Source organism: Grus americana, chromosome 6 (assembly GCF_028858705.1).
Source record: "Grus americana isolate bGruAme1 chromosome 6, bGruAme1.mat, whole genome shotgun sequence".
Classification (NCBI taxonomy): Eukaryota; Metazoa; Chordata; class Aves; order Gruiformes; family Gruidae; genus Grus; species Grus americana.
Window position 1 is genome coordinate 34,580,860 of NC_072857.1, and position 20,355 is coordinate 34,601,214.

A 20,355-nucleotide genomic window follows, 5' to 3' on the forward strand; every position below is an offset into this window, starting at 1 on the left:
GTGCTCTTGTGTGTATTTAGGGATATTTGCTGCCAAAAAAGGCATGTTGGCATGTCACAATAGGAATTGGCCTACTTCCGTGGTTGCCCTGTGTGGAAAAAAACACATTCGCTTATTTCTTAGCTGTTTCAGGTTCTTGCATGTAATAAATAGCCGAAAGCTGTGGAGGAGTTTGCTCCAAAGGTATCGTATGAAGTTGTCGTCTTTTTTCAGGAATCGGTATTTCTAATAGAAATAATTCTCAATCACAGAAATAAGAAGAGTTATGTGAAAAGAAGGCCAGTTCCTAAAATAAAGGAATTTTTTACAAGGAGAGGTTAAGTCTATTTTCAGGAGTATTTTTACACTTTGCACTGCGTGCAAGTAATTTAAACTGTAACTTTTTTTCCCCCTAATGCTTATTTTAACAGAAAAAAATCTAAAAAGTTTTCCAGTACAATATTCAAAATATCAGCTGCATCTTGCATTTTTTTAAACTACTTAAATTGAAATGTCAAGGGGAAGATGTTCAGTCAGTATTTTGTTTACTTAATATATTGGTTATTTATTAGCATGTCTATATATTATCTTATGTAATGTATTGCCTATATATAAGTGCTCTGACAGATCTGGACCATATTCATCAATGAAAATGAGGGTTTAGAGAAAGAGTACAAGTTTAAGAGAGTTTACTGAGACTAGAAATGTAATTTACAGTGAACGCTTTCCAACAGCTAATACGATGTTTTCTTGAACAATGTTGTTAGAGCCTTGCTATGGGTACCGGGGGGATTACAGAATCACAGAATGATTCTACCAGTATAGTTACATGTAGTAAGTTACGTCTAAACTTACACTTCAGCAGGTTTCGGTCAGCAGTTCTTATTAATATTTCTTATCAAGTAAATTGGTAGTGATGTCATAAGCAGCTGATATGTTACACATTTTAATCAATAGGATTCCAGTACTCAGAGGAGCTGGAGCTGAGCAATAGCTGTCCTTATCCTGTCCCATTTTTATCTAGATTGTGTGGCTCTAACTCTTCAGGATTGTTCCTTTCACTACTAACATACATGTAAAATTTCTGGCATACATCTGCAAATAACATTTTTTTTTCCTTGTTTCTTCCAAAATATGTTTTAAAAAGTGAACATCAATGTTGAATTTAAATTACATATTTGTAAAATGGAATTATTTGGTTTTTTGATTGCCTTATATTCTGTAGTTGGGACCAAAGCAGCATAAGGAAAAACAGACCTTTCTTACTGCTGCAGATAAAAAACCACAAAGCTCCCCCTTTTCCTCCACATTGTAATATGTCTTTCCATCTGGCTTTTTTTATTTTATTTTTATTTATTTGCTTTTAGGATGTATTCATATAAGTTGTGTGCATATAGCTTTTATACAGAGATGTAGACAGCAGCATTTGAGACTAACATCCAAAACCTAGGAAACATTAGAATTAACCATATCTATAAAATCTCACATTTTTTTTGCCCACTTGTGATACTATTTTTAATTAGAGGAGCGTGCATTCATGAAGTGCACAGATGGATATTACTTACAGAACAAACACCTATTCATTTATTGTTTAATGTGTGGTGCAAATTTTATTGCAAACTATAGAAATTCTTATTAGTTATTAATATACATATCATGCACTTTGGATGATTCTAACTGCAGCATATAAAAGTTAACGAAAGATTATTATTTTACATAGCACAGCACTTCTATACTGTAATGGACATTATTACCCCTTTAACTCTTTTTTTTACAGCTAGGAAACTGGAACTTAGAAATGTCAGTGCTTCTTGGGACCTCTCCTGATTCTTCTTTTTCTTCCTTTTTATAAATATATCATGCCTCTTGTCAGTCGTCATGCTCTGAAACTTGAACATCTTTGGGTTTGTTTTAATTTATGCTCTAAAATCTGCCCTAAAGTAAAAGTAATTGTCATACTGAACCTAGATAAGCTGCTTTCCAATCCTCTCTCCCTCTCCCCCTCTCTCCCTCCCTCTGGAAACTCTTGCATGTGTACCACATAGAAGCTTGTGCCCTTTTTTTTTGTCAGTGCTTCAAAGCTGAAGGCATCTTTTACTGTAAAATAGAAAACAGATTTTGCAAGTAGTTATTTGTTGTACTTTGAAACAAACCTTTGTGAGGTTGACTTGTGTACCACTTCACTTTTGTGATATAGGATGTTGAAAACAATGCTAAGAAAGGATTCACTGTTTGCTGATACCACAGTATATTTACCATCTGGCAAGCTGGTCTGCCTGCTAAGCTCCTGCGTATGATCCTGGGGACAAATGGTGCACTTAATTTTGTGGCTAATCGGACTATAGTATCAGCAGCTCTTGACATCAACAAAAAAATAACCACTGAACGTTCAACAATTTGCATGTGATGCCAAAGGGCTTGTCATAAAGCACTGTCTTGAAAACAAGTATTTTAAATTATGGGTCAGTACCGGTGCAATAAATAAAATTCCTCTCCCAGATCTACAAATGCCTGAGTTGTCTAATATACACTGTGAAAAGGAATGGATGCCACTATTTTATAGCCAGAAAAGAAAGGCAGGCTTCCTGAACGTACATTGTATAGATGTTGGTGTTATGCAATCATACTGCACTTAGTATTTTAGAATTACAGAATAAGCGTTTGCATTTCTGTGTAATGTAACAACATCTAGATCACATCATAGTGCAAACATCACTTGTCTACTCTGAGACTAAAGTTGAAGTTTTAAGCTGTACTTACTAGATTATTATTTTTTTCTGAAACCTGTGTATGTTTAAAGGAGGTTTTATTTGTGGCTTCATGGAAAGCTTTCCTACCCCTGCAGTGTTGACTGTCATTGCAGAGATTTTTGCAGGCTTCTGCACAGATTTGTTCTTTCCATTTAACACCGGAGTCTTTCTTGCTAAAAGTTCCACTGTTTTTCTCTAATGCTAGGTCTTCATGTAGATGCCTAGTCTCATATTGAGAGTTATCTCATTATTTCCCTCTCCTTCCCTTTATTATAGATCAAGGAAAGAGTTCTGAAGAGAATTATCTTTGCCTGTTTCTCCGTGCTTTCATATTTCTGCTATTTTTTCAGATTTCCAGAAGAATTTGAATGCTCATTTTCTCCTTGAGTTAGTTTTAATCTGTCTTATACTTTTAAAGCATTTTTTCCTGAGAAATATAACATCATTACAAAATCCCCTCAGTGCACTTCTGGCATGCCAAATAACTGTGCCCCTGTTTAAATAAAGTTCTGTTGCATGTCCTGGTCTTTAAAGAACAAGAAGTGTTTCTTCAATTTTAAGAAAAAACCTAAAAGCTTAGTTACGGATTGATGCAAGTTGCTGAAATGGGTTCCCTCCCACTTGCCTGCCTGCCCTTCAGACATTAAGATGGGATGAGTTGGACACGCACATTTCTTGAAGTGGCTACATTTTTAAGTAGTAGTTTTACATTTTTTAAGTAGTTTTTTGAGAGGAACAAAGGGACAGGTCTTGTCTTCCAGAATTTTAGAAATAATAAAAACCTCGCACTTACTATCTTTTTCTGAACATACATGGCCAATTATGTATAGGGAAACTCTGGGGAACAACATTGGGGAAATAAAAGAATGCTTTCAAATTTAACAATAGAAAAAGTTTCACTGGCTAGTAATTAATTACTTTTGCTACAGGCTTTTCAGATCTAAGTCCTCTTACATCTTCTCTTTTCTTTCTGTTGCAGCAGAGGTCTTTATGTCCAGAAAAAGTTCTGCTTCTTCTGACATGAGAGAGTATTTTTTAACAAATATAGCTGACTTGTTGCCAGGAAGTTTTGTAGGCTTAATAAATGTGAGTCTTGGAAAGCAATACACAGTAGTGAAAAAGAAACAAGGAAAACATTCTTAATTCTGGAAATACTCAGAATTTTCTGAAATAACTTAATCAGAAGCAATTCTTGGTAGGAGTTTTTATGTTTGTGTCATGGTTATCAAGCAACAGTGTCTGTAGGCCAGACCGCACCGTGCAACCAAACTGTTCAACCTGCTGCTCTTTGCCTTGGAGAAGCCAACGTACACAGAAAGGAAGGACATGAAACCGCAGATTACGCAGGGAAGAAAAAATATGGCTATTGCAGACAACTACCCCAATAAAAATGGTTTGAAATAATTGATAAGTTTTGGCTGGTAGTAGGAAAATCAAATCAGGGTTTTTAAAAATTCAGCCTAAATTCTGTTGATGAAGGACACTCATTGTAGCAGCATTGGTGCAATGAATGGCCTATGTATTCTTTTTCCCCAAGTTTCACTGAAAGAAGAACCTGACCTAAATGATTACTATTAATGTAGTTGGATCAAATTTGTTTAAATAATTAGGGGTCAGGAGAACAAGTAACGTTGGTAGTTCATCATATCAGATATTCAGAAATTGGGGGTTTTTTAGTATTACGTTTGAATCTATGGTGAAGATAAACGTATACTTTTGAAAATACATGGCTGGAATGGGCTGTCACTGGTTTGTGCTACAAAGCATCAGAGCATTCATCAAATATTGATCATTCATCGTAGCACAAGCTTTCTTGCATTTTTGGCACTAGGCTGTAAGGAAAATACTTAAGACTAAAACATCAGATATTATTACAGGTAATGTATCTCCAGTCAGGTCGTTGTGCTTCTGTATGTCAGTAGAAATTTGGACTGAGAATCTCTAATACATAATCAGTATGAGGAAATTATTAAAATAGTCTTTTATATTTAAATTATATTACATTATGTTTTAAAATACCACACTAAATGATTGAAAAGTTCACGAAGAGCACTGCTTTTTAATGATATTTTTAAAATACTTTTATAAAGTTGATTTCTATGTCATCAACCAAAGAAAGTGATATTCTTAGTCCAGATTGATCTGTTATGCTGCATTGCTCTGGTTCACTAAGTCATCTTGTCTGTTAGTATCTACAGATAAAAATGGATTATATTCTTTGGAGTGGTCCATAACATTAATGATGAACGAAGATTAATTTTGATTCAGTTTAAGATTTGCTCTGTCTGGATGCAGGGGGTAATGCTCTTATATCTGTGATTTTTGATCTAACGTAGCTATAAGCTCCTGCTGCTTCCTGAATACAAGCAGCATTCCTGAAGGCCTTTTCTGTTTGTATTTCTTTTATTCTGTTGCTTATGCTTTCCTAGGCTTATGCTTTCCTTTACAGTCTGAGGTTATTTAGTAAATAGACAAGTGTGATTTATGGTTTTGCTGTGACACAGATCTACTTTTCTGTATGTGAACAGATGTTTATGTATGTTTCGGGAAGAGCGTATTTATTTTGTTCTGCATGGTTCTCCATTGTGGTGAGCTTAATTTCTTAATAACGTCCTTAGATGTGATGAGTTCTTTGACTTACTAATATGGGTCATTTTCAATTTAAGATAATACAGACTCCCAGCTACAACTTAACTTTTAATATTTACAGCAGCTGTTTTCCATTTCTTCATCTATCCGTGATTTGCTTTTCATTAGAAAACCACTTTTAATAACGTTCTGTATTCATCTTAAAAAAAAAAAAGGAAATCAATGATAAATTTTCCATACACAGTCACGTAAGGACTTTTGAAATGTGGCATTGAGGTAGAAGTCATGTGTATGGGAAGTAAAATTCAGATACTCTACTGGCTTTTCCACAAGCTTGTTGATGAATTCAGACCCAACTGCCTATAATATTACGTGCCTCTGAGGTGTGCCAACCTTAGTAGTTGAGCTGTTACACACTGTTTTTAAGATTAGTATCTTAATATCTATGCAGTAATAAATCTGTAATTTGTAACCAAGCACCTTCATAGCCAATCTGTCTCCAGTGATACATTGTCAGACCACCATTTCTGCCCTTATCTATGTTTTTGATTAATTTGTCTATACACTCTACAGAAAGATTGTTTAAATTGCTTGCTTTTTAATTTCTTAACTCCTTAACTTCTAGTCTCATTCTTTCAATATCCTTTACAAAATTCAAACATTCAGCTGTTAGTGGGGAAAAAAGTTTCAGGCCAGTATTAAGATAAAGTATCTGGATTAGAAACCAAGCCTGATTCACCATAGGAATCTATTATCTTGGAAAAGTCTGCAGGAAGACATTAGCTTTAGTATATATTTGAAGATCATGAAAGGTAGGGCTCTGACAGTGCAGGATGTAGTATTTTTTTACTAAAGACTTTTAATTACTTAGTATATTTTACTAAAGACATTATAGCATGTGTAAATGCTGGGACTGTTTGGTGAAGTGAGCGCAGCCCAACTGCAGATAGTTTAATAGTGTGAAGGGCCTCCTAGGTGGGACTTTAGCTGTGTAAGATTTCAGTTAAATTTTAAAAAAACCTACAAAATCCAGAAATGGAGGAAGGATGCATTTAGACTTCTGACCGGAAGAGTTTGTTCTTTACACAGGATACTAGTAAACTAATAAGCATCTGCCCTCTGTATTAGATGGAGGAGGTTAAACACATACAGGGAATGTGTTAAAATAACCATTTGGGCAGTTGCAAATCAACATACGGAAGCATATCATCACCAGTTTAATAAATTACTGGGGTTTGTATCCTCAAAGCATTAATGCATTTTTCTCTCCTAATTTTATCTTAATGATGGATTACTTAGAAATGATCTTCAAAGAAGTAAGGGCATATTTGCACCATTTTCTTTATAATGGATAAAAAGAAAATATAGTTTTAGTCTTTTAAATACACATTTGAAATTAAGCTCTTATCTATACTGTAAAACTTGAAGGCTATCTAGAAAACAAATCCAATTATGGCTTAAGCACTTGAGAAAGTGAAATCTGATTTAATTACTTCTTTCAAAAGAAAATTACCGCTTTCAAATTTTTATTATTAAAACTCTACAGTTATTTTTATCACTATAAAAAGGAACAAACTTGGAAGAGAAGCTCTCTTCATGGAGTTCACACTCTAGTCTTTGTTACTTAATACTCAAGCTGAAAATTTGAGTCCTTATACAAACTTCTGATTGTCTAGAAAATAAGCCAGAAAAAATGCTTTATGATAGATAGTACTTGTTTTCTTAGACATGGGATTAGAAAAAATTAATTCAAGCATTAGAAAGAGCAAAATGGGCATGATTTTTTAAAAATTTCTTTATAAAAAGCTCATCATTATTGCTGAATGTGCATAAAAATAACAGCAGAAATATTGTGCTTTCTGTTGCTGTAGGAAAGGCTTTACCCAATACAATGCAGTAAAAATATGTTGTTATGATAAAAAAAAAAGTTGGAAGTGATGAAGTCACATTTCCGTTTCATTTATGAGTTTAGGGCTGGTTTATGAGTGAATGTAGCTTTACACGTAGCTTTGCATTTGCAAGAAAACTACATGCAGGGGCATTGCCCTTGCTGCCGCTGCTCAGATGAGATCTACAGCCTCTGTGACCAGTCCTCAAGTGAAAGGGCTGAAGGACAGATAAGGGCTGAGACATAAGATTGTACCCTGTGCAAATAAGATTCAGGTATTTGCTCAAATCCCATTTGCCTCCTTGAAACGGCAGTACTTTGCATATGTAGATTTGGCTTTGTCTCTGGATATAAAATAAAGTATGATAACCAGTTACCTTAAGTGTCCATTTCTCAGGAAATTAGACTGTAGTCTTAAAAACTTCATACATCTGTACTAAAACCTGAGACTGGCAGATATTCATTTTACAGAAAAAACTTGAAGACATTTTCAAATTTAGTCATGTATCACCCTAATGGAATAAACAGTGATGATTAATTTCTTGCTGGGCAGAATTGTAAGAGAGGCCAGGAAAGAATGCATGAGAATGGTATGAGGAAATGGATGTAATTTTTATTAAATTGAGGTAACATTTTAAAATGTTTATGTGGAGCCCACTCAAAGATCTCTGTAGATAAGTGAAATGAAAACATGTTCTAATATGTTCTGCTCTCTCCTTAAAAGTCTATCAAATATATAATGCTGGTCCAGTCAAGTATCACCCAATTAATCCCACTGGTTTTGATGGAATATTGTGAAGACATTTGTGAAGACCAGTAGCCTTAGTAAAGTGCCATTTTTCTAATGTCTAAACAATTAGAAATGTTACTTACAAATCTATTACACCTTCATCAGACACTGACTTCTTTTGGACAATGATATTTAAGATATCTTAGTCTTAATAGAAAAATTGGATGGACAGGAGGACTAAGCAAACAAATTTAACAGTGACGAAAGGAAGTAAGCTGAAACAGTGGAAAGGAAGAGAGACAAAATATTTGTATGAAGAAACTTGTTGTGAAACATTCAGTAGAGGGTCTTGTCGCCAGGTAGGATCTAACACACGTTTCTATTGGCATGTATCATGTAGATAACTTTGAGAAGTGAGACTTCTTTACACATATGTTGTGGTTATGCCCAGGAATCCAAATATTCTTGGATTACTTCAAATATTATTACAAAATAATAGTAATTTTGTCAGATAAGCATTTTCTTCAAATTTGTTCTTGAACATTTCTCTAAATTGAATATTTTTGCGTGAACTTAAAAAAATATATTTTTTATCGGGCCTCGCTGCTGCTGCTCACTGCCTGAATCAGAAAATACGCGATAGACAACACCAGGAGAACTGCTTTTCAGGGAAGTCTCCCCTGAGGAAGGACTGCTAGAAAAGAGGGCTAGATACTTAGAAATGTGAATTCTATTTCTGACTTGGAGAACAAAAGTCCCCAGGTTAAATGAGTTTCTAACCACATACTTTGAATTTTAATCAATAATGCTGAAGGCTTTTCCTGCTTAAAATACTTCTGTATTGATAAAGTAGGTAATTATCACATTAAAGAATAGTTAATTATTATTTCTTTTAAAGGTATTATAAATACAACTTTGTGCAATTCATGTATATTCCAAAAGTACTGGCATTTTTTTTGTTGGTGGTTTGAAGTATGTGCAAAAATGATAGATGGGGTAACATTAGCAAAAGGATGTCAACTCACTTAGCAGTCTGATGGAGAAAATGGGGTCACTTGTTTCTGTTGTTGCTGTCAATCATGCGTTTTTGAAGTTAATCTCTGTATGACTCATCAATCTTTTAAAGCATAGAATGCTATTTCAGCCAAATCATAAAGGCAATATGATGCTTTATTAGTGTTTGAACCGTAAAAGGCCTCTTACTATTTTGTTGAGATGTGCGTGGTAAATCTAAAATTATTTAATTGTAGAGCAAAGATGTGTGTTACATAGGTTTATGTTATAATTGGTTTTACCAGTAATTTTATAACTGTCTCCTTTGCTTGTGCTCCATGCATAGGGAGTTGGCCTCTCAGTCCATGGACATTTCCGAGTTGCTACAGAAAAGACACTTTTCGCAATGCCAGAAACAGCAATAGGTGAGTATTTTAACAGATTATCACATGTTAACCTGTTTAAAGATTCACTGTTTGTGTAATCAGGATGAAATGCCTTTGACTGAAACCAGTAGTGGTAATGCAAAATTTTAAAAAGGAATCAGAGATGACCATATATGAAAGTATTTTCTACTAAATTAATAGAAACTTATCTGTATTCTGGGAGGTTGATCATTGAGGTTCTTAACTTGGAGGTCACTGCCTAGACTGACACAAAGACTATCAGGATACAATTTTTTAAAAATGGAGGTAGATGTGAGGAACTAAGTCTTTGCTACAGATGTAGGCAGATAAAGTCTGGAGATCCCAGTGCCAGTATGTCAACCAGCTTTATATTTGGAAGTCAGTATGAGTCAAACTGCCTGTACTACAAGCTGATCTGCAATGTTAATGAGACAGATGTTGAAATTCCAGCTTTTCTTGTAGATTATTAATGTAGAGCCATTACAGTTGTGTATAGATTGTGTGCAGGTGAGATCACAGTGTCATCTTTTATTTTTTAAATAGCAACATGTATCTTGTGTTTCCTAATGTTTGATCCTACAGCTGCTTCGTCAATTCTCAGATGTACAAAAGAAAATTTTATGTCTCTAGAAAAGTCAGATTAAAGTGAATGCTCCTGTGAAATCATTATTTCACTTAGAGATGATAATCCTGGCACTGACACCCACATTGAACCTATTATTGTCTGGCACATATACCCCATTAATGCTTTCCTCACTGTCCAAGTCCCTTCTCCCTGCTTATCAACAATGTTTGTGAAGAATGCTCCAACCCTATAACCTATCCTGCATTTCTCTCCTGCAGGATGTCTAGTTTCTACACCTTTCCAAGGCAAGGCAGCTGAAGGATGATTGCAGTTGTTCTTATCTTTATGTCCTCAACAGAACAATAAGGCTAGTCTGTAATATGTGGCCCTGTTGAACGCATCTATTCAGAAACGAGAACCTTATCTGGTGGTTAAATAGCTTAAATGGCACCAGACATGCTGCTGTTAGCCTCAATCTTAGTTTCACCTGAAAGAATTAGTAGTAAGGAGTAATGAGCATTATTTTCTTAAAAGAACTTCCAAACTGTTATGTAATGTTAAAACTAAGGAATAATGTAAAAAAAAAAAAAAAATCAGGACCCAATTCTGAAAAAAGAATAAAAGTGTAATAATCTGCTTTTGTTGAGAATATTTTAAATATAATAATGTCATTACAGGTAAAGTAAAAATGCATGCTTAGCTAGTGATTGGATTTATATAGTGTCCCCTGTTAGTAATGCTTAAAAGGTCTAGCATTTTTCATTTTTTTTAAAGGATGTCTTACATGTTATCCATTGTTTATTGCTATCCAGCCTGTATGAAACATTTCACAAGACTTATTAAATTCTTAAAATATTAAATGAGCTGTGAGCATCAAGCCAAGAAAACCATAGTAAACCCCCAAATATAAGTGAGCTTATTATCATTTTAACTCCTGAAAAAATTATTAGAGCAATTCCCTGCTAGCCGATGAATGTAATGTAATTTTTCAGAACAAGGAAGTTTGGGATGAGAAAAATAAAAACAATTGCAACCTTCCAAATATTTTCTCTGCTGAAGGATAACTTAGTAGACTAAACAGCTCAAGTATTAATACAACATGAATTTGTTAAATTCCTGAAGTTCATAATCAGCTGTTGTACAAGGAAACCATTTGAAGCACACAATTTTTTAAAAAAAAACCTTAACAGAGAGGTTCTTTGGTATATAAAATTATTCCAACAATAAAGATAACTTCTTTGCTTTCATCTTCAAAGGTAGAGATATGAGTAGTCTTATGTTAACAAAGATGATATACTTTACACATCTATTTCCTGTGTTTACAAGGTCATATCTAAACAAATACAGACTGTGAAGACATGTGAAGAAAAAGCTTAGAACTTGCTTAGGAAAGAAAGTAATTAAAACCCTTTTAGGATCATTTAGAAGTAAAACCACTAAATCTGTTTGGATTGAAGGGCTTAGCTGTTTTGAACTCTGTGGTGTACATTTAAAATGTCTAGCTGTCTAGATATTGTACTAATTGATTTTTTTTCATATGTTTGCTTATTTCAGTAGGCATTGCACCTTTTCTGGGAAATGAAAACAAAGGGTTCATTCAGCTGCTACATTTTCACACAATTATTCTGCTCTTCTACACCACCATAAATAAAAGGATATAGATAGATAAATAAAAATAAAAGGCCGTTCTAGAATGTAGGAGTTTCAAGCTGACATAGTTAAAGCACTGGAAAGCAGGGTAGGTGTAGGAGGGTGTGGAAAAACCACTGATGGGAAGAACAAAAGATGAAATTATGTTGTAAGAAGTGGGCTTTAAGGTGACATTATAATAATAGTGGACGCTTTCTTGTATATCCCTCTAAGGTTTTAGCTTTCTATAAGTCATTTACCAATAACTCTAACCACCTCTGCAAGATAAGGTAGAAATGTAGTAGTGGTGCCTTTATCTTATGCTTGGCAACTGCAGAGAGTTTCACAGTGAAGCGTGTTGTGTCTGTCTCAGAGTGCAGACTGCAAGTCAGCATTGCAGGCGTAGGGTTTTAGCCTGGTCAGCCCAGCAGACATTCGGTTCTTCTCTTATTTAAATAGGAATTTGAGAAATAATCGGTAAACACTATCAAAAGGGAAAAAAAATTAAAATCAAGTATATGGAATATGTTAAGAGAAAGCCAGTAGCAAGCATAAAGATATGGGAAGCATTATTGAGAGAATTAAGAGGAATATGTAGAACAGGGACAAGAGGAGTAAGATTATAAGACAGGAAGACAGGGACCTTGAAAAGGATGCAGTAGAAGCTATAGCAGACTACGTTTATGCAACCAAGTAAGTTTAAAGTGGATTAGTTGCACCTTCACTAACCCTGTTTGTGAATTCCTTAATAATTAAAGAAGCCTTCATTCTATTTAGTTTTATTCACCTCTAAAGCAACTTAAGCTAACCAATTTCACAGTTCATTTAGAATTAATTTCTCCGTGTATGGCCTGTGGAAGGGCTCTACAGGTTCCAACATGAAGATGGCTTTTCCTCTGGAAACTCAGTGGAGGATGGGGAGAAAAGTACTTCAGCATCAGTGTTTTAATTACAGCAAAGAGGAAAAGGTTGTTGCAGTTGCAGTCCTGGTGGATGGGAAGAATAATGTAATTGCCTTTTTTCCTTTGGAGGGCATTTGTAAGAGAAGTTTCATTTTGAAATGAGGGAATTTTTTACAGTAGTAGGAAATCCAAGGGGAGACAGATGAATAGAAATATAAAACTAAATGACAGTCTTGGCATCAACTTATGATGGCTCAAACTGAGAAGGTAAAATGCAGAGTAGACTTTTCAGAAAGTGAGTACAGATGAAAAAGAAGAAAAGTGATGAATTGAGATTAATACATTTTAGGGATTTTAAAGGGTACCAACAGGACATTCAGCATTTCAGGAGAAGAGCTGTATGTCTCAGTAGCCTGCCCCCATGGCAGAGGGATTGGAACTAGATTATCTTTAAGGTTCCTTCCAACCCAAACCATTCTGTGATCTTTTAGCGATTACTGAGAAGAGAAAAACACTGAAGAGAAGCTGTCTGAAAGAAACCTCCCCTTGATTCCATCTAAGGGGAAGGAATATTCAGGGACCACCAATTTCCCACATCTTAAAATACTCATAGTAGAGTCTTTCTATAACACATACATTGACTCTTTTGTGACTGAAAGCAATTACTTATGAGTGAAAAATTACCACCTTCTATCAAAACACCATTTAAACTCTTTATGTACATCTTAAACTTCCCACTTAATCTCTCTGCTTTGGCAAGTGTTTTCTGAATTTCTTATTGCTCATTTGTATTCTTTTAAATTTATTTTCATATTTCATTTATCCTTTCAAAGTAAAAAAAAATTAAAAAAACCCAACAAACCCACCCAAAACAAAACAAAAAAACCCCCAACCAACCACAACATACCTTCAGTTTCTTCAAAAAATTTGCAGTTTCATGAGTGCACCATTGGTGTTTATTTCAAAGTAGTAACTGCACACTCTGCTTCTTTCCATTTTTATTTTGGAGATCAATACAGCTAAGCTTAAGTTTTCTTAAGTTTAAGTATGTTAAAAGTTACAAAAAGTGCTTGAATTTATTTTTTAGGTGATTAATGTGTGTAAAAGAATAAGGTATATATTATCAAAGTGATTTTAAGTATTTAAACTTTTATCAAAGTAGCTATATATGTTTCAATTACAAACATTTTAAGACTTTTAAAAGTCTTTTACATTTTATTCACAGCTTCGAATTTTTTTAATTACCCTATTCTGTAGAGTAGATTAAAAAAAAAAGATAGTCATTAAACTAGAAAATTTTAGAATTTTTTTTTAATTGCAGGTTAGTCATAGACCTGTTAAAGAGCCAGGTATTAGGTCAAGATCTTGTGCCTCCACCTTCAGGAAGAACCTGGACATACTCTTGATCTGTTAATATAGTCTCAGCCCAAAAATTTGTTCAAACTTAGCTGTGCAGGAGGCACTCCATCGTTGTTTGATATTTTTATCATAACAAAAGATTTCAGAGAAAAAGCAGCATCCAGTTTGCGTTTGCACAAATTATTTCACAATTCTTTGCATCACTTCTAGATTTTGTTGAGAGTACACTTGCTTCTTCAGGCATATAAAAAAGTCTGGCTCTTTTTTTTTTTGTTGGCAAACAGAATGAACGCTATTGTCAGGTATTTGTTTGTAAATTATGTGCCAGCGGAAAGGATACAATTTGGAAGGTGTTCAAGCTTTTGCTTTTAGGAAGGATTTTGATGACAGAGAAATACTGAACCAAGTCAAGGAGAAACTTGGGCAAGAGAGCCCTGCCTAAGTCAGGGAGATGAAAGTGAGACAAGAAGAAATAGCTACTAAGTTACGTGCATGATTAGAACAAGTTATTCTCCCTCCACATTTTTTTTTTCTTTGTTTATTACAGGCCTTTTTCCGGACGTAGGAGGAGGATATTTCTTGCCAAGGCTATCAGGAAAGATTGGCTATTACCTAGCACTAACAGGATTTAGGCTGAAAGGAAGAGATGTGCTAAAAGCTGGCATCGCTACACATTTTGTAGACTCTGAAAAGGTAAGCTGCTAACCAGTGCTAGCAAGGGCGCAGCCTACAACCGTAACGACAAGTTTGAGTTGTGTAGCACACCAGTGTACTTTTACCAGCGCACCACTGTATTTTTACCAACTTGAGTGCATGCAGAAGCGCAGTTGTATTAGCTGGCCGTGCACTGTGAAAGTGGACCATAAGATACTCTCAAGCTGTCGTTACAACACTTGCCAGCTAGCGACAGCTTTGCTTGAAAAAGGGAGCAAATGTTGCTGTCTCCATGATTCTGCTGTTGAAGGGCATGATTGACTGAGCGTAATTGAAGTTGCTTGAAAAATTGTACAATTTCGACAACAGTATCTGAAAAATAGAGATTATTTCTACAACTGCAAAGTTTTTAATCTAGGTAACAACCCATTAATGTGTTCTTTATCAGCCTCCGTAACAGATATCCTATTTTTTTTTTACAGTAGCTGTAAGAAAGTGTAAGAATTGGTATATTCTATAAAGTCAGAGTCATAATGTTCCAATACCTTGCATAAGTGAAGGTGAAACAGTGACTTGCTTTCCCTCTCTGTCTAAAGACCCACAACTGCGATTGCGTCTGCACCACTGGAGCTGGTTAGACACTATTTTGAGCATCGCATGCTTGCCAGACACCTGCTCTTTCCTCCCGGAGTGTTCTAGGCTGGCTTTACCTGCTGCAGCTGGAGCGCTGCACCAGAGGGCAGCTCCGGAAGCAGAGTTCTTTGCTGATCACTGCGGACATAATTAAATCCAGATGGTTCAACACTGAAATGCGAACTCTGGCTCCTTGTTTTGTTTACTTGCTACCTCTAAGATCTGCCCAAAAGTTGGGGTGGTGGTGTTTATGTACATATATACTATATAGTACTATTACCATAGCAGTAATAATCCAAGTAGTACATTTTGGTTTACTTAATTTTAATTAAATCTTATTTTTAATAGCTACCTGCCTTAGAGAAAGACCTGATAGCGCTGAAATCTCCTTCAACAGAAAATATTGCAGATTTATTGAACTCTTACCATGTGAAGGTAAACTCATTAGTTACTGAAATCAAGCAGAATTGTTAAATATATGTAAAAACAAATTATTTTTTTATCCATGCTACTATAATTTCGCTTATGGTTAAAAAATAATGGGTTTCCAAACTCTTTGCACTCTATAAAATACTGATTTGTAGACTAACGCCTACCGTGGTCAAAAATTAAAATTTAAAAGTCTTTCTTCACTTTTTATTCATTTTGGATACCCCTCAAATTCCCATTGTGATCAGCTTTCTGTCTTTCTGTGTGTGTATGTAAGTTTCCAGCCAGTACCACAATGATGCAGAAAATACGTTGCTGCTTGATTTCCCCCATTATTCCTGGATTTCAAGCACACTTTGCAGAAGGCAAAGTAGATAGCCACTAGCAGACTGAGAGTTGTATATGAGGGCAAGTGCAGTCTGGGGAGTTAGCCTGAAATTCAGGGATTCTGACAACAACAAACAACAGGGGTAGAACTACTGGCCTAGTCCAGAGGCTGCAGAAGTTACAGTGCCAGTTATTAAATGTTATGCGGCTCACTTGGAAGTGGATGTTATATTTCCATCCCAGAAACTTTCTCCTTATCAGCCGGAGGAATTATTTTGCTAGCTTGATGCTTTTGATGTAAATTTTAGCATTATTTTGATGCAGATCAGCAGCAGTCTACATTTGAAGCCTGAATTTAAAGCCTCAGGTTGTTCCCTTAATTTCTCAAGTACTTTATGTTTGTAACCTTGAAATAATTGAAAGGCTGTGAATAAGCACAATAGGATAAGTATTAGCAGAGTGCAGGTATGTTGTAGGGAAAGCATCTGCGGTCTTAAAGCAGTATTTTCAGGGGGAGAAAGGTGCTGTTTTCCCAGTGGACAAACCCATAGTTTTCTGTTGTGATTTTGGAGGTGAATGTAACTGTTTTGATAATACATAATTAGCATTAGCCCCATGTAACTGTGGGCATGAAAATCAAAGGTTTTGGCTTCACAATCAGTTCATTCAGTGGCTATTTTAGCTATTTTGATGTGCATTGTAATTTTATTTCAAAAGAAAGGAAACTTCTGGAGTCCAACTGGGATTCACTGTATTCAGTCAATCCGAGTATTACTCCCCAGTTGTTTGGCTTTAACATGAGTAGTGTCTACTCTCGTTATTTCTGTTTTGGAATTACTAAGTTCATATATAAAGATTAATTAGAAATATAAATTAGATAAGCTAATTTACATAGTAGTACTGATTATTTTGACAAAATAGAAAGCTATGAAATAGAAGTGATTATATGTTGCAGTATACTGCTTTACAAGATGACACTGAAAAGGAAGCTGTGTATTTTTAGTTATCAGAGCTGATATGACAGGGAATCCTTCTCAGCTTCAGCTTCAACTGAAACATCCTCATATGTCCTAAGTCCCCTAATGCCAGATGATCTGGAACATTTGACAGCCCTTCCACACAAGGCCAACAGATCTTTCACACTCTTTAGTCATCTAAATAAAATTTTGTAAAATGACAGAGAAGAAATAAGGAAGAGAAATTATTTTTTTTTTTAACACACATATATACATGCCTGTATATATTTTAAGAAAAAATCAAACTTTTTAAAAAACATTCTTCAGGGTTTTGAGAAGATATATCTACGCTGGCCTTGTCAGTGTATTGGATAGAAATGTATTGATAGAATAATCATGATTACTTGTGTACAAGATACCCACCCAGTCAACTATGCATACATAGTAGCTCAGAGCAAGCACTTGATTACGAGGTGACATCTTTAACGTTCACAAGATATAGCAACATGTTCATTTACACATACTACAAAGTTGTAATTCATTAAAAATGTCAGTGTCTTATGAATATAAAATATTCTTTTATGATATTTCTGTAACACAGTCACTGAATTTTTTCAGTACTAATAAGCTTGTCAGTCAAAAATAACCAAGTAAATACGTATTTGCTTTTTAAATAGAGCAAAGTTGATCAAGAAAAGTTTGTACTTGATGAACATATGGAGAAGATTAACAGGTATTCAGCAATCTTCCTTTTTCTTTATTCTTTTGGCTAGAGAACATGAAATTAAATCCAGAAACAGTATCAGTGTTCCACAGATAAGGTGATAGAAATTACATGCAAGTTAGTAATTTAAACTTTTTTGTCTTTAGGGAGCTTTATCTGAAGCTCATTAAATATTACACTCATCAGTATATTAAAGACTTGAGCATATTTTCCTGATTCATACACCATTCTATTAAGCAACTACCCTATGGCATGTTAAAATAAACATTTTCTATAGAAATTGGATGGGTATTTGTGAGAGTAAGTGTTCAGTTGGACAGGAAGCGTCGTGTAGTGCATTTATACTCATTGGTATAAGGCCACTTCTATGATTGTTTAGAACTTGTGTGTATCAGAAAGGGAAGGAGAAATAAGTGAGAGTGTTAAGCAGCAGCTAAAAATCTTGGAAAAAGGATGGCAGTAACTAAATTTAGAGATGAAAGATGGTGACAACAAACCTGTAGAATGGAGCTGATAGCTGAAGATTTGATGTGTTATAAAAATACAGATAAGACTGATGGTAGTAATTAAAGTTTCTGGATAAATATCAGAGTTTGTAAGTGAGGTTTAATGAAATGCTAGGGATTTGTAAAGGAAGAGGAGATGCCTGTCAACTGAGTTACTAACACACTGCTAAGAAAAGCAAAATCACCTGGTTACACTCTGTTCCTGATTTCTGTTACTAGCACTTCATAGGGAAGAAGGCTGAAGCAGTTAATTTATTAATTTTTTTTTCTTCTAGTCTTTTTTCAGCAAATAGTATGGAAGAAATTGTTAAAAAATTAAAGCAAGATGGTTCTCCTTTTGCTGTTAAGCAGCTAGAGGTAATGTCTTCTCTGTTATCTTTGTTAGAGATTTTAAGTCTGGTTCTATACTTTCTTATTACGGGCAGACTTTAGTCACCTTATTAACATAACTAATACTATGTAACATCAGTAGGACACTGGACTGAGATCCTCAGGTTCTCACAGATAGTCCTCTAGGATTGTCAGGAGTTCTACGCAGACAAGAATATTCCTCTGTAAAACCATACAATGTGAATACCATCATACGTTGCATAAAATTGTAATCTAGTAAAAAAACCAAAACAAACCCAACAAACCCCCTTTTCCTTTTCCCTTCCCCACGAGCAGGGGTTTGTTGATGACAAAGGTTCTTTTTATAGCTTCTCATTTTATTGCCAAGGGTTGGAATAAAACAGCGCCAGAACAGTGTTGTTAATTTTCTTCCATTCCACATATCTCATTTGGGTAAATAGCAAGCAATTTATCATCACAAAGGTTTTTTTTGATCTTTTTAATGTATTTCTGAGTGTTGGATGTAGTCACTACTCAAAAAAAAATGTACTGTAATACTACACAATTAATACATACTTAAGCCTCAAAAGCAAGAAGCAGCTTATGATTTTAACTGTGGGTTTTTTTAATTCCTGAACAAAGAAAAATGACTCTTTTGTTGCTTCTATGGTTTTCCTATTTCATGTCTTTAATAGGACTTTATAGCAACTTTTTTCTTTCATATGATTTGTAAATGAATGACTGTCCTTGGAGTTGACAGAAGTTCCTGAACAATTGTCTGTTCGGAGAGATGAGACTGCATTAATAAGAGTTGCTTCTGTCCATACAAAAATTGGTGGAAAAAAACCCTCAGAAAACACACCCTACATTTTCTAGCAGGTGCAAAGCTTATTAGTGTGAACAAGTACATAAGTTTCAGACAAGTTTCTAACAGCATACATTCTGTGCTAAGCAGTAGGATTAAGTAAGCTTGTAGGATCAGATACCTGATTTCTTCTCTGAAAGATCCACAAAACTGAAGAAGGAAAATGCATGGGGCGGTGCGGGGGGGGAGTTAAAAAAGGATTCAAGTACAAATCTGACTTTCTCCAGGAAATGCTTGCCAGTTAAACTGGAGATTTTCTTTTACTAGGGAAGCAGAATTGTAATTAAACTTAATTGTAGCTGGAAGGAAAATGGTAGCTTGCACCCCGGCAGTTGAGCATTTTACACCACCTACAGATGGAGCACTGGTTTGCTGTCTCACTGCTCGCAGGAGCAGAGTTCAAAGAACTGGTTAGAGTAGGGAACATGTAGCAAAACTGTGACTGTCTGAGATTATCAGACATTATCCTTGATAGCGGTTCGCTGACTTGTGTGAAGCAAGTCATTTTTCTCATCAGTAGTATCACAGTACCAAGAATATGTCCATAGATTATAGTTTCCTGTCACTTTGTGAAACCAAGGTTTCACTTTAGTGTCCAGGTACAGGAACAACAGAACATTCAAATGATAAATATAGAGACTGTAAAGAATTCAGTAACAGCAATGTGTGTGCTTATTTTCTTTGTTTCCCTGTATATTTATTATATGTATTTGTAAACTTACAGAATAAGCCCTAACTGAAAATCTACTACAAATATCCTGATTTGGAGGTAACACCTTGGTACATCCACACCTTGGATGTACAGATACCTTTTAGTGTTAATAAAATGGAACTGCTATAATCCATGCTATCCTAGGTATTCTGTTCAGTTCAATATAGGGTACTTCTGCTTTTTTACTCTCAACACACGCCTGCTTGGCAGGCTTTTGCGTACTTGATACTAATGTGGTTTGTATGAACAAGAAGAATGTAAAGTTGTTGAAATTCTACTTAAGATTGGCCTCATGATTTAAATCCCATTTTGAACCCAGTTACAAATAGTTAGAAAGCTAGAGTACTAGCACACTTTTTGAACTCATAGTAAGATATTTTTAAAAAACTTTATAGTATTGCTTTGTTTTCAGGATTTACACAAGCCAA

General features: G+C 35.0%; 1 protein-coding gene across 4 annotated transcripts in view; it reads left to right on the forward strand.

Annotated features, from left to right (window-relative positions):
* The window catches only part of HIBCH (3-hydroxyisobutyryl-CoA hydrolase), a 44,448-nt gene that overhangs the window by 13,903 nt on the left and 10,190 nt on the right, over nt 1-20,355 (forward strand). For 3 of the 4 annotated variants that reach the window (XM_054830662.1, XM_054830661.1, XM_054830660.1), the window contains 5 exons: nt 9,276-9,354; nt 14,339-14,484; nt 15,427-15,513; nt 17,468-17,523; nt 18,296-18,377. In XM_054830662.1, the coding sequence (XP_054686637.1) occupies nt 9,276-9,354; nt 14,339-14,484; nt 15,427-15,513; nt 17,468-17,523; nt 18,296-18,377 (450 nt within the window). The remainder of the gene's footprint in view (nt 1-9,275; nt 9,355-14,338; nt 14,485-15,426; nt 15,514-17,467; nt 17,524-18,295; nt 18,378-20,355) is intronic. The other variant, XM_054830663.1, reaches the window with a different exon arrangement.